General features: G+C 49.2%; 1 protein-coding gene across 5 annotated transcripts; it reads right to left on the bottom strand.

The window, feature by feature from the left end:
* Positions 1-299: 299 nt before the first annotated feature.
* Positions 300-10,244, bottom strand: LOC127292903 (uncharacterized). Of its 5 annotated transcripts, none has more exons than XM_071818655.1 (8): positions 10,082-10,244; positions 9,776-9,939; positions 3,469-3,593; positions 3,307-3,357; positions 2,353-2,416; positions 1,717-1,796; positions 1,169-1,570; positions 300-1,057 (listed from the first exon to the last, which is right to left on the bottom strand). In XM_071818655.1, exons 3-8 carry the CDS (start codon positions 3,532-3,534, stop codon positions 455-457), a joined length of 1,266 nt encoding a protein of 421 aa, XP_071674756.1. In that variant the 5' UTR covers positions 3,535-3,593; positions 9,776-9,939; positions 10,082-10,244; the 3' UTR covers positions 300-454. The 5 variants fall into 5 exon arrangements, with proteins under 5 accessions (XP_071674756.1, XP_071674755.1, XP_071674754.1 ...); XM_071818654.1 differs by having other exon boundaries at positions 9,776-9,925; positions 10,082-10,232; XM_071818653.1 differs by lacking the exons at positions 9,776-9,939; positions 10,082-10,244 and adding exons at positions 9,269-9,354; positions 9,439-9,590.
* Positions 10,245-11,584: the final 1,340 nt, after the last annotated feature.

Here is an 11,584-nt window from a genome sequence, read left to right on the forward strand (position 1 = left end):
GGAAGCCAACGAACGAGAGCCTCCGGGTAAAAGCAAAAGATGAAAGACCACGTCCTGTTCTTGTTATAAGCGTTGTAATAATGCAAAAAAAAAAATGCTTGCAAAATGTGTGCGCTACTTTCACATATAACCATGTTAAGCCTTGTAACGCAACCATGCTTGTATATAATTTTGAGACGTCAATGTCCAGCATTGGCCTTTCCTGACAAACTTCATGTGCCTCAGCGCTGGCGCCTTTCTTTTTGATACCCACTCACCGAATGACACGAATAGTTCAGTTCAAATAAAAACGACATGAATTGATCAAATCGAAAAGGAAATAGATAAGATCACCTGTCAAACATACACAAAGTTCCAGATTTTGTGCTGTGACTACTATAACACCCCTTCACTTATTTCATAGTCATCTAGCGCTGCCACTACTACATCACGTCTCAGTTCGTGGTACCAAGTATCAACCGATAGGATACCACATGATGTTCACTTCAACTTGATCATCATCAACTTCTCTTTTGTGGCTCATAATTTCACGAGTGAATTCTAGAATGAATTTTAAATTCTTGTCCTGCTCTTCTTGACTATCGCTTGTGATTACTGCCAGGTCCACTTCTATGTTGAGTTCGAGCTGCAAACGAGAAGGCACAGCAACCTTACACGGCCTCAACAGAAGAATGGATGTGGAGCCTGAGGGAAAGGACAAGCTGCTCCCTCGTTCACAACTGAAGAGGTGTACGCTTTTGTTCCTATAGTCAGTGGCACTTGCCTTGATCTTACCATAAATGGCACGGCTTCTAGAACCAATTTCTTTCAACTTTAACTTCACCTCAACTTTGGCCTCAATAGCAGAGGGAATCACCAAGTATGTGATCTCCAACTTGCGGCTAGGGCCTGCACAGATGGTTTGTGTGTATTCCTCAATTTCTTCGTCGTCATCAACAACCCACGCATCTGTGATGGGAGGACCAGACTCGTTGTCGGTATAAACTTCCAAGCCGAAGGAAGTATAAGCCATGAGAATTTCACGGGGTCCAATAGGCACCAAATCGACCATTCCTTCCTGCAAATGCAAGTATAGATGCGAAGGGTTTGAATTTATTACAATATGTAGCAGTATGTACGAGGCATAAAGCATATAGTAGATATATAATATAAAGTAGCTAGTATATACCTCTTGTACTTCCCCCTCAGGCTGCACATAGATGTACCGAGAATGCTGCCAGTCATAGCCAATGATTTTGCAGATAGGGAAGTCTGCACAAATGGCCAACAATTGCACCGCACGTTGGCCAAATGGTTGAATATGTGGTACACTATCATCATTGCTGTCCTCAGGGCCACTGCCGCCATCCTCAGGGCCACTACCGCCATCCTCAGCGCCATCCCGGCCATCCTCAGGGCCATCCCCGCCATCCTCAGGGCCATCCCCGCCATTCTCCGGGAGAGCGGTGGCATCATCCTCGCCTCTTTCACCATCCTCGTTGGCAGTGTGAAGAACCCATCCATCAAACTTCAGTTTGGCCCCATACATGTTCCAATCCCACACTTTACCCATCAGCTGATTGGTGTCATCCTTCCAGCGGAAAAAAGAACAGAGATTACCAAATAGGATATGTCACCACAGAATGCCATCAATCACCAAAAAATGTTTTGGGACTGGCAATAGCTAGCATATCTAGTGTACAAACAATAATATGGAAAAAAAAAAACCAATCTTACCTGTTTTACTTCTCCATCCCATAAACAGTGAACAGCAACAAAACCAATCACACCAGGCAGGGCAAGTGCAACAAATATACCTGGAATCAAAAGGCAGAAATGCATATTATGTGCTGACCAACACAGCAACTGCTCGAATATGCAGAATTGCATACAGTAGTTAATACAAGAGGCAGTTCAAACTTCAAAATATAATTTGTTTTCGGTGGTGCATTCTGTCTCGTCCCCTTGGGCCACAAACATTTATTGGTCATATTGGCAACAACAAAAGAGTGCATGGATCCCATACGGAGCAACCGAGCAAGTAAAACAACCAAACAAGTAGGGTGCATCTGAACAAGATAAAATTCCAAAGATGTCCACTCTAGTACAAGTACTAGTACTAAGAAAATGCTGATAATTACTATTTTGCTCTCTTACCAACAAGAGAAAGAGCAGCAATGATACAAGAACTTTGTTAAGGTCTCACTATAAATACAGGCGACTGTGCCAACTGAAGTTGACACGCATAAGTCATAGTAAAGCTGATGTTACCTTTCATCAGGAAACATCTATTACCATTGCAAGTTTCAGGAGAACTATCCCAAAATGTAATAATAACAAACAAAAGAACTACCATTCTATTATGTTACTAACCAGGTATTACAGTGTCAGCACTGGTAAGCAAGGAGGATCGCCACGCAGCACCTGCAATTGGGAACTGTGCATAACCAGTGCAGAGTCAGATTAGTTGAATTATTAAACTAAAAGGAACTCACCAACAATGTTATTACTAAAAGTTCACTGAGATCTACGACATCTATTAGAGCATAAATAGATTTAGCCACCCTGACAATAATTGAAGTGAACACCACCCAGAAAATGTCACGCATCAAAAGTCCAGGCTAAAGATGCAAAAGGAAGCAATGTATTTACACATCAATATGAAATTCAGAGGATGATTTGGTAACTAATGCGTGGAAATAAAATCAGTGGATCAATTCCACTTTCAGCCAGAACTGATAAAATTGACATTTCATTTACACATCATCATCAAATTCAGAGAATGATTTGGTAACTAATTGCATGTAAATAAAATCAGTGGATCAATTCAGCTTTCAGCCAGAGCTGATAAAACGAACATAACAAATGTTACTGGTAATACAGGCAAAATGAAAGGATTCAACTTCATTAGAATAGTAATAAACAATACAAATTCCAAATTATGATATTCTTGATATAGAGTAATCACAGAAAGTAAATGCAAGTGAAAATACATTCGTGAAATGCAAAGAAATAGAATTGGAATATGATACAATCGCATTAGGGAAGATATGAATTTGAAATCCTTAACATTAGAGCAAGCAGTACAATGAGTTTCATTGAATAGATAAGAGCTAGTTCTTTTATTTGACAATTTTTAAAATAAATCCAACCCAAAAATATGATTGATTCAAACTAATATTACCTTACAAGATACATTTGTAGGAAAAAAATGATTGCACAGAGGTGAAAAGACACATTTGTGACAGACAATGAAGTTTTTTTCGAAGTTCCACAAGAAAATATAAACATACAAGTTTAAAGGAAAAAAACTGAGTAAACCCATACCGGGAGGATAGTAAGAGTCTTAAGCGGTCCCAGAGATAGCATCTCGACCCCCTGCAAAAAAATAACAGTGTTAGATTACAGATTGGAGGGGGAACAAATCAAATTTGGGAAGGTTTTGGCCCATAATTCTTAGAAATACACAATATTACTAAAAACACTAACCTGGATATGGGAAGAAATTCCCAAAACATTGTTTGCTAGACAATATTTCTTAGCAGCATACCACATGCGAAAGTAAAATCCAGGAATTGAAGCTAAAACCCGTGACTTGACGAAGTCTACTGAAACTGCTGAAATCAGATATGCATGAATTTAAAATTTATTCAAAATATTTGTAAATGAAGGCAGCTGGCACCAAACTAGCATAAGGATGAACCCTTCATATCTTTGATTTGAGTTAACACAAATCCAAATACTGTATTGACACCATAACATGAATAGTAATCAAAATCTTGTAATATACTAAATTCTCGGCATTACAACGAAAATTGAAGTTTTCATGTCCCTAAGGAAGTCAACAAGAAAGTATTTCCACACCACTTAACTGTCCATAAAATGTTGAAAATCTGACTTAGCTTTGGTATTTGACATGCTACTTGTTAGGACCTTCCTAACATTGGCCAGCCTTCTGAACTGCCATCAAGCCCAGCCCATGTGGCAACCTGCCTGGAACTACAAGTTACATATACAACAGGAGGGACAAAGCCAAGTTGGATCACGAACACAGGTGATGGCGGCTTCTCCCTTCCCACCTCGGCTCTGCTGCCCCTTTCTCCTTGTTGTTCATCTTGTATCTAAAAATATCCTCCAAATTTTTGTAGAATTGTTAGATTGGGTGTTCTGAGATTTGGCTGCTAACATCTGGTGTCATGCTAACATCTGGTATTACAGCCAGCCATCACCTTCCCTAAATTTTGTTGCAATTTTTTTCCACCCACACTTCCGCCATGAATCCGAGCTCAAGGCGTACCTCGATGAGTGGAAGGCATGGTTTTAAAGGCGGCTAGGCGTCCCAAGGCGATGGGGGTGCGCCTGGACGCATAGGCGCTCAAGGCGCGTTGCAAGGCGACGCCTTCGGTCGACGCGAAACGAAGGAAAGGGCTCCGGCCCAGTTTACTCAAAGGGCAAAAAAGAATTATCTCCGGCCCAACTGGCCCAACGAGACGGGGCTGGACGAGCAAATACGTGCATCTCAATGTTAGAGTACGTCATAGGCCTGGGCCCGTTAGTCTTATGGTTTGCTTAGGGGTCAAGTAAGCCTTGCTTGGGAGTCAAGTAAACCTCTCTATATATGGAGAGGAGTTGTATCAATCTAATCAAGCAAGAATTAAGAAGGAAATCCCTTCCCTCTTGCCGTGCGTGCGGCGGGTCCGGGAAGGACGGGCGCGGAGGGTCCCCGGCGGTGGTGTAGACGGGGGAAGGCGCCGGTGCGGCCGAGTAGACGGGCGGGGGTTCCGTCGCGGTCACCCACGCCGGAAGTCGGGAGGGTGACGGCGAAAACTGTACCCGCTGGATGGGCACGCCCTGGGGCAGCGAGGCGGGGCCCGCGCTGGGGGCCGGCTGCCATGACGCCCACGGCGGCGGCGGCGGTGCGGCCGGGGCGGAGCAGGCGCGCCCTGGCCGGTTAGGGCTGCCGGCGCGGCCGGGTAGGCGGCGAGGCGGCGGATGCCCTGGACGGCGGTGGCGAGGTCGCGGATGGCCGTCGAGAGCTCTTGCTGCGAGAGGAGGGCGGCGCGGCGACATCTGCCAGGGGCGTCGCGGCGCCCGTGAAGGGCGGCGGAAGGTGCGCGGCGGCGGAGGAGGCCGGCGGCGTCTCGGAGGCGGCGGCGGTGGTGGCGGTGGGCTGGCTCGAAGACATGATCGTAGAGGTCTCTGATACCAAATTGGTAAGATCTGAGATCCTACCAGGCCGGTTACGTAGATTGTAGGGGTGGAAGTGTGCTGGACGAGGGAGAGGAAGGCGGCGGTGAGGCTGCAGGCTGCTGCGCGCGGCCTCCTAGTGCGTCGGCGTGTGCGGGAGATGCGTGATCTGCAGCTCCTCCAAGTTGCGCTTCGTTGCGCAAGGGACCTCGATCTCGTCCGCTGCGTTGGGGATCTTGGGCGTGCGGTTTCCCCCACGGGCGGCGAACATGTTGTTTTTCCCGCGGGCAGCGACCTCAAAGTCTGCGCCACCGACAGTCATCCGGCGGGGAGAAGGCATGGTGTCACCGATAGGAGCGCACCGCGTAGCACCACTGCATTCCGCCGCCGGCCGCCGCGCGGGCTCCTTTTGTCCCGCTGGTTTCCATGGGATCCAGGTGGTTGTACAGGTGCACGTCCGACGGGCGGATGGTGTCCACTTTATGTTCAGGGGTCAACAATAAAGCGTCCCAGCAGGTTGAGAGTAATAAAACAAGCCGAGATGTAAAAGGCTTGTTTTTAGGTATTAGGGTTGTGTTGCGTCGAGTCATGGTTTGTTTAGGTTGCAGCTCGAGGACGAGCTGCATGTCCAGGTGGGGTGTAGTGTTAGAGTACGTCATGGGCCTGGGCCCGTTAGTCTTATGGTTTGCTTAGGGGTCAAGTAAGCTTTGCTTGGGAGTCAAGTAAACCTCTCTATATATGGAGAGGAGATGTATCAATCTAATCAAGCAAGAATTAAGAAGGAAATCCCTTCCCTCTTGCCCGGCCGTGGGCAAAAGGCCCCCGGCCGGCCTTCTCGCGCCCTCGCAGCCCTCTCTCTCCCTCCCAAACCCTAGCAGCCACATAACACTCAACCTCGGCCTCTCTGTCCCCGCAGCTGCTGTTGCCGTCGGAGGAGGCCATCCGAGATGGGGCAAGGAGGAGGAGGAGGCCGGGCGGAGAGGCAGCCACCGCGGCGCCCGGCGGTGCTGCAGACTCCTAGGACGCCCGGAAGGAGATGACCGGAAGCTTGGCCGGAGGAGGAGGAGATCTGGCGGAGGAGGAGCTGGCCGCCGGAGAAGAGAGAGCTCCTCTCTCTCTCTCAATCCACTCGATTTAGGTCACGGTGTGTTCCCCTCCTTCTCTCCTCTCTTTACCCTCTCAATTTCTCTCCAATTTGGCCCCAATTTCACTTTTCCCGCCGCCAGCTCTCTTTCCCGCTCCCCCATCTGCCGGCCTCCCCAACGCGAGCAGAGCATCCAGATTCTTGCAAAGCGTCCATTTTTGCGCCTAGGAGACGCCATTGGACGCCTCAGAGACGCCTTTGGACGCCTTGGTCAGAAATCAAAGGCGACGCCGACGCCTTGCCCTCCTGGAACGCTTTCGGACGCTTAAGCGTCGTCTAAGCGACGCCTTTAAAACCATGGTGGAAGGCCGAACACAAGCATATGTACGACGAGATGATTGGTACTCTTCACCGACCACTGACCAAATTCGGTGCATTGGACTGCGACAACTCCACCCCCGCTGACGACTCCACCAGCGGCGCCACCGGGCCTGTGCAGGCGAGCTCTAGCATGACCGAAATCATATTTGCATCGGTGGGGCTCGCCGAACCGCCGCCTCCGCCCCCACCACCACGCAACTCATGCTCACCGCTGCGGTTCCCATCGACATCAACATCGTGATGCATCATGTTCGGCTGAATGCGCGACCCAAGCCATCATTGCGTCGGAAGGGACGGCGCCCGACCCCGAGAAGGACACCTCCTTCCCAATCACCGGTGTCACCATTGTGGTGCTGCTCCAGGATGGTGTTTCCGAGCTCATGGTGGAGGCAGGGGCGCTCCACTGCTCATCATCACCAAACACTACCAGCCTGGATACCTAGGTTCCAAAGGTGGCCGCACTCAAGTGCTTCAAGCCAGAGAAGGCCACCACGGCACCACCTCAACTATTGGTGTCACCACGATGGCTCAGGGAGGAGTTACCACGGCGCATGCAACCTACTCGACATATTGCCCGGTCCGGCAGCCAAAGGCGACTCCATGGCTAGTTACATCCTCACTGACAACTCCAACTGAGTACACCAACCAGGAGCTCTTCAGGCTGAGCCCAGGTCGACGCATCACAAGTAGGGTACTAGTACATTGGTCCATGCCCTGGCCTTCATTCATGGTGCTGGTCACTTGCGTATACTTCTCAAGGGTTCAGACGCCTACATTCTCTTTCAAGGAAACAAGCTTGCAGACGGATCCTATGTTCTGCATGAAGTTGTTGACACTTCGCGTATGGTTATTTGCACTTTGGGGCTGCTAAAAATCTCAGAGCTCTTGATTGTTGTGATCGGACTATCCTACTGCAAGGGTGGTCTTAAGAATCCAGAAGAGGTTGCGCAGAAGAGATAGACGTATCCCAACCGCTATTGCTCTCGCGTAAAGACTTTTTTTTTACGCGACACGAAAAAATGACTACGAATTCCCCTTTTTGTTTGTGAATCCCTGTTTGTATCCTTTGAGCGCACGCCTATAAGTAGCGATCAAATCAAGGGTGCCGAACTTTGGGGCTGCTAAAAATCTCGGGGCTCTTGATTGTTGTGATCGGGCCATTCTCCTGTCAAGTGGGTTTCCTTGTGTCAGCAATTTCTGGATGACTTGGGACATCAGCTTGCTGTCCTGTTCCATAATAATTTTCAGCTGCCATGAGAGAAGTGATAACTGCAGTTTGTTTATTCTGTCAACTTGAGAAAGAGGCGCAACTATCAGGGAATGCAGCTGGACATGTACAACATATTATGTTGCAGTCGGACCGAGCTAGAATCAATCAGTTTCTTACACAGCCTCGGGAGTATTTGTTCTTGTGCCAACAGCCAAAGCCCCCCTTGGTCGACCATAATGGACAGAGAAGTTGAGTAAGGAGGAGGAATGGACACTGGATTCACTCTTTTTTGCCAGAGCACTAGCAGACCATTGATGCAAGCTTCCGGAATACCACATGACAATAAGAAAATGGAATTATGTATGGCAGCCAGGGACTTACTGATACTTACTGATACTTACTGATATCTACTGTCAACTCAAGATGCTGATGAAAAACGCAGTCACAAGGAAGAACCGCAGAGTTCGGATGCAGCGCACAAGAGCACCATGGGACCCTGGTGTTTCTACATGGTGTCGGTGGTTGCCTCCCTGCGACAACCAAAGCACCATTACAAGGAGGGATGCATATGCCAGCGGTGTATCGACACAAGGATCTTTGATTGCCATTGTCATGGGACCCTGGACGTGCAGCTACACCTTGCTGCCAAGGAACATTTGATGCGCTAGCTGCAACCATCTGGGATCAAGGACTACTAGGGACACAGCTGCGCTACTCCAAGTCTCCAACGAATCCGACTACACCAACGGACATCGCCTCCAATGGGATATTTGTTGGTTCTTAGTGGTGTTGGCTTGGGGACAAGCCGCTTTTCAAGGAGGGAGGGATGTTAGGACCCTTCCTAACGTGGGTCGGCCTTCTGAACTGACATCCAAGCCCAGCCAATGTGGCAACCAGCCTGGGACTACAAGCTACATATATAACAGGAGGGACAACGCACAAACGATGCAAGTTGGATCACGAAGTGGTGACGGTGGCTTCTCCCTTCCCACCTCGGCTCTGCTCCCCTTTCTCCTTCTTACTTTTCATCTTGTATCTGAAGATATCCTCCAAATTTTTCTAGTAATTGTTAGATTGGGTGTACTGAGATTTGGCTGCTAAAACTACTTCTGCAAACTTTGGCACACAGCCACACTTCCATATTGAGAAATACTAGCCATTCCACAGTGAAGTGGGGAGGGGGGGAAGCAATGAGTAGCCTACCAAAAAAACAATGCTTAAAGATGATTAGATTCATTATAGCGTGCTATATATATCAATCAATCTACTTTTTTTTCACCATATTTTTGCTCCAGCTACAGTATCCTCAAGATAAAATCAATAGTGCTCTAGAATAGTACTGAAAAAACACAGATGCATATGCATATAACGAGGTCAGCAGAATTGGATCCAAAAGTGTTAGCACATCTAAATGAGTAGGAAGATACCGTGGATAAGTGGAGTCCACGATACAGCATCCTTATAATTACATTCTTTGGTAAGAAAATGTTTTATAGAAGGAGGTAGCATGACACTACATAAGAACATGCAAGAAGTCTTAAGTTCACAGGTACAATCCTAAGTACTCGATGCCAAAAAAAAGTGTTCTTGGACTTACAGGAGAGCATCAATCACATGGATGGAGCAAGCTATGAATGCAGGAATGATCAAGTCCTTGGAAAAAAACTTGAACAGAAGGAACACTGACAAAAGTACAGCACGTTCTTTGGACATCATCGTCTCATGCATAGTAATAGACAAAAAAATAAGGAAAAATCGGTTCTTTAGCAATTAATAACGAGGTGAGCCGAAGGACAGGCAGCGGCAATGGCGGGACGAAAGAGAGAGGTGCACGCCCGAGGGGTTGGGTATCTGAGACGGCGATGGGCCTAATCCGACCTCGCGGTGGGAGGTGACGATGAGGAAAAGCGAAGCGAGGAAGGGGGGGTTCGGACCTGGCGGCAGTGGACAGGTGGAGGGTCGGCGGCGTGGAGACTGAGGGTCGGCAGCGTCGACTGGTGCCGATGACGACCCGAGGGCGCCGCCGTTCGGCAGTAAGACCGGGAGGACAGAAGAACAATATGCAGCAGTATGAAGGCCCGCTCCTGCAAGCGTCGATCTAGAATAATTACAATCAATTTCCCACGCTTGCTCGAAATCAGGGAAGATGATCGTTTGGAATCAAGACTTGCGCGAAATCAAAGGAAGGGGACCATTTGAAGTTAACTTGGCTCGAAATCAAGGGATATACGAAGAAATACCTGGGATCCTGATGGAGGAATAGTTGAAACTTGCAGCCTCCCCAAATTGCAAGAACCCTAGCTCGTCCCTACCTTGACCGCCTCCCCCGACCACCTCTGGGCTTTTGAGTGCTGGGCTGCGAACGGGGTCGCGCGCGAGTTAGGCTTTCCGTTTAATAATACTACATGTGTTCGCGACGTGTTCCATCGTATCTGTAGGTCGGTAGGCCTACTTATTTTTAGAATTTCTATCTGTCCTACTTCGAAAGTGAAAGCAAGTACTCCCTACTAGTAAGTACACCTCTATTTGTTGGGCTCCCTACACCGAAATCCTGGCAATAGGCTGAATTCAAACGGAACATGGCGAAATTCATACAAACATAGCCTAAATTTAGAGATATTTTACATCTATAGGCGAGTTTGTACGTATATAGGACGAATTCGTAATATATTTCAATTCGGCTAGGGGAAAATATAAATTAAACATTAAACACGCAATTCTACATGTCGAAATGGCGGTAGAACGCCGTGTAGTCGTCGTCGCCGTCCTCGCCGTCGTCCTTGGGCGGCGTGGCCGACGCCTGTTGGCTGCTGCTCTGGCCGGGGTGTCCCCAACGGCTAGAACCCTGGCAAGGGTCACCGCGGCGTGGCGGCGACGGCGACGGCCGATACCATTCGCCGTCGCTGATGTCCTCCAGCTTGATGACTGGGGCGGTGCGTGGCAGCTTCCTCCAACAGTCATTGTTGCTGCTCCGCTTCCTCCCTCTCCAACTCTTGCCTGGACCAGGCGAGAGCCGCGTCCATGGGCAGGGGGTGTTGTCGGCGGGGATGAGGTCGTTCAGCAACCTCGCAATCGCCTCACGGATCGCGGCCTCCTCGGCGGATGCGGCCTCCCTCTTTGTCGTGCGATTCCCCCACATGATTGAGACGGGGCACGTCCCTCGCGGATGACGATGGCGACGGCACTGCGTCCTCGGTTGCTCGGCCTTCACGGGGCGCAGGCCGCTCCTCGGCGTCGCAGGAGGAGCCAATCTAGACGACCTCGTCGCCGATCGAGACGCTGAGCCCGATGACGACGACGAGGGAGCCATACGTCGTGGCATCCAGGAGCTCCCGTGTCGTCGCGACACGGAGAGCACCAGCCTCGGCGACGGCATTTGCGGCACGGGGTAGTTGCCGCCCTCGAGGTGCGTGAGGATGACCTCCAGCGTGCGGCCCGGCGCGCTCCACCAACGACGGCGTCCTGCGGCGTTGTTGCGCGCGAGAGGGGGAGGAGGGCCATCTGTAAGGGTATTTTACTCTTATCCATTATTTTGGTAACAATGCCACCGTGCTAGGGTATTTGGCCTAATACATGTCTATAAGGTTAATCTCAGGTATTAGCCAAAGAGGCATAAATGGTGTATCAATGGAACAAGAAGGCTAAAGGAGACCCCCCACTTCGACAACAAACAAGAAGGGCTCTTCAGCACCTAGCCGGCCAGGGGCCCGGTCAGACCGGCCCTGGCACTGGCCAGCCCAGCG

The sequence above is a fragment of the Lolium perenne genome, chromosome 4, assembly GCF_019359855.2.
Source record: "Lolium perenne isolate Kyuss_39 chromosome 4, Kyuss_2.0, whole genome shotgun sequence".
NCBI lineage: Eukaryota > Viridiplantae > Streptophyta > Magnoliopsida > Poales > Poaceae > Lolium > Lolium perenne.

What these genes read in the sequence shown, in the direction of transcription:
- LOC127292903 (XM_051322426.2), bottom strand. Translation starts at nt 9,569, where the DNA reads ATGCATGAGACGATGATGTCCAAAGAACGTGCTGTACTTTTGTCAGTG. An exon ending in AGACTCTTACTATCCTCCCG is followed by an intron (nt 2,417 to 3,306) that starts GTATGGGTTTAC and finishes GGTTATGCACAG; the next exon opens with TTCCCAATTGCAGGTGCTGC. An exon ending in CTGAGGGGGAAGTACAAGAG is followed by an intron (nt 1,058 to 1,168) that starts GTATATACTAGC and finishes TTGCATTTGCAG; the next exon opens with GAAGGAATGGTCGATTTGGT.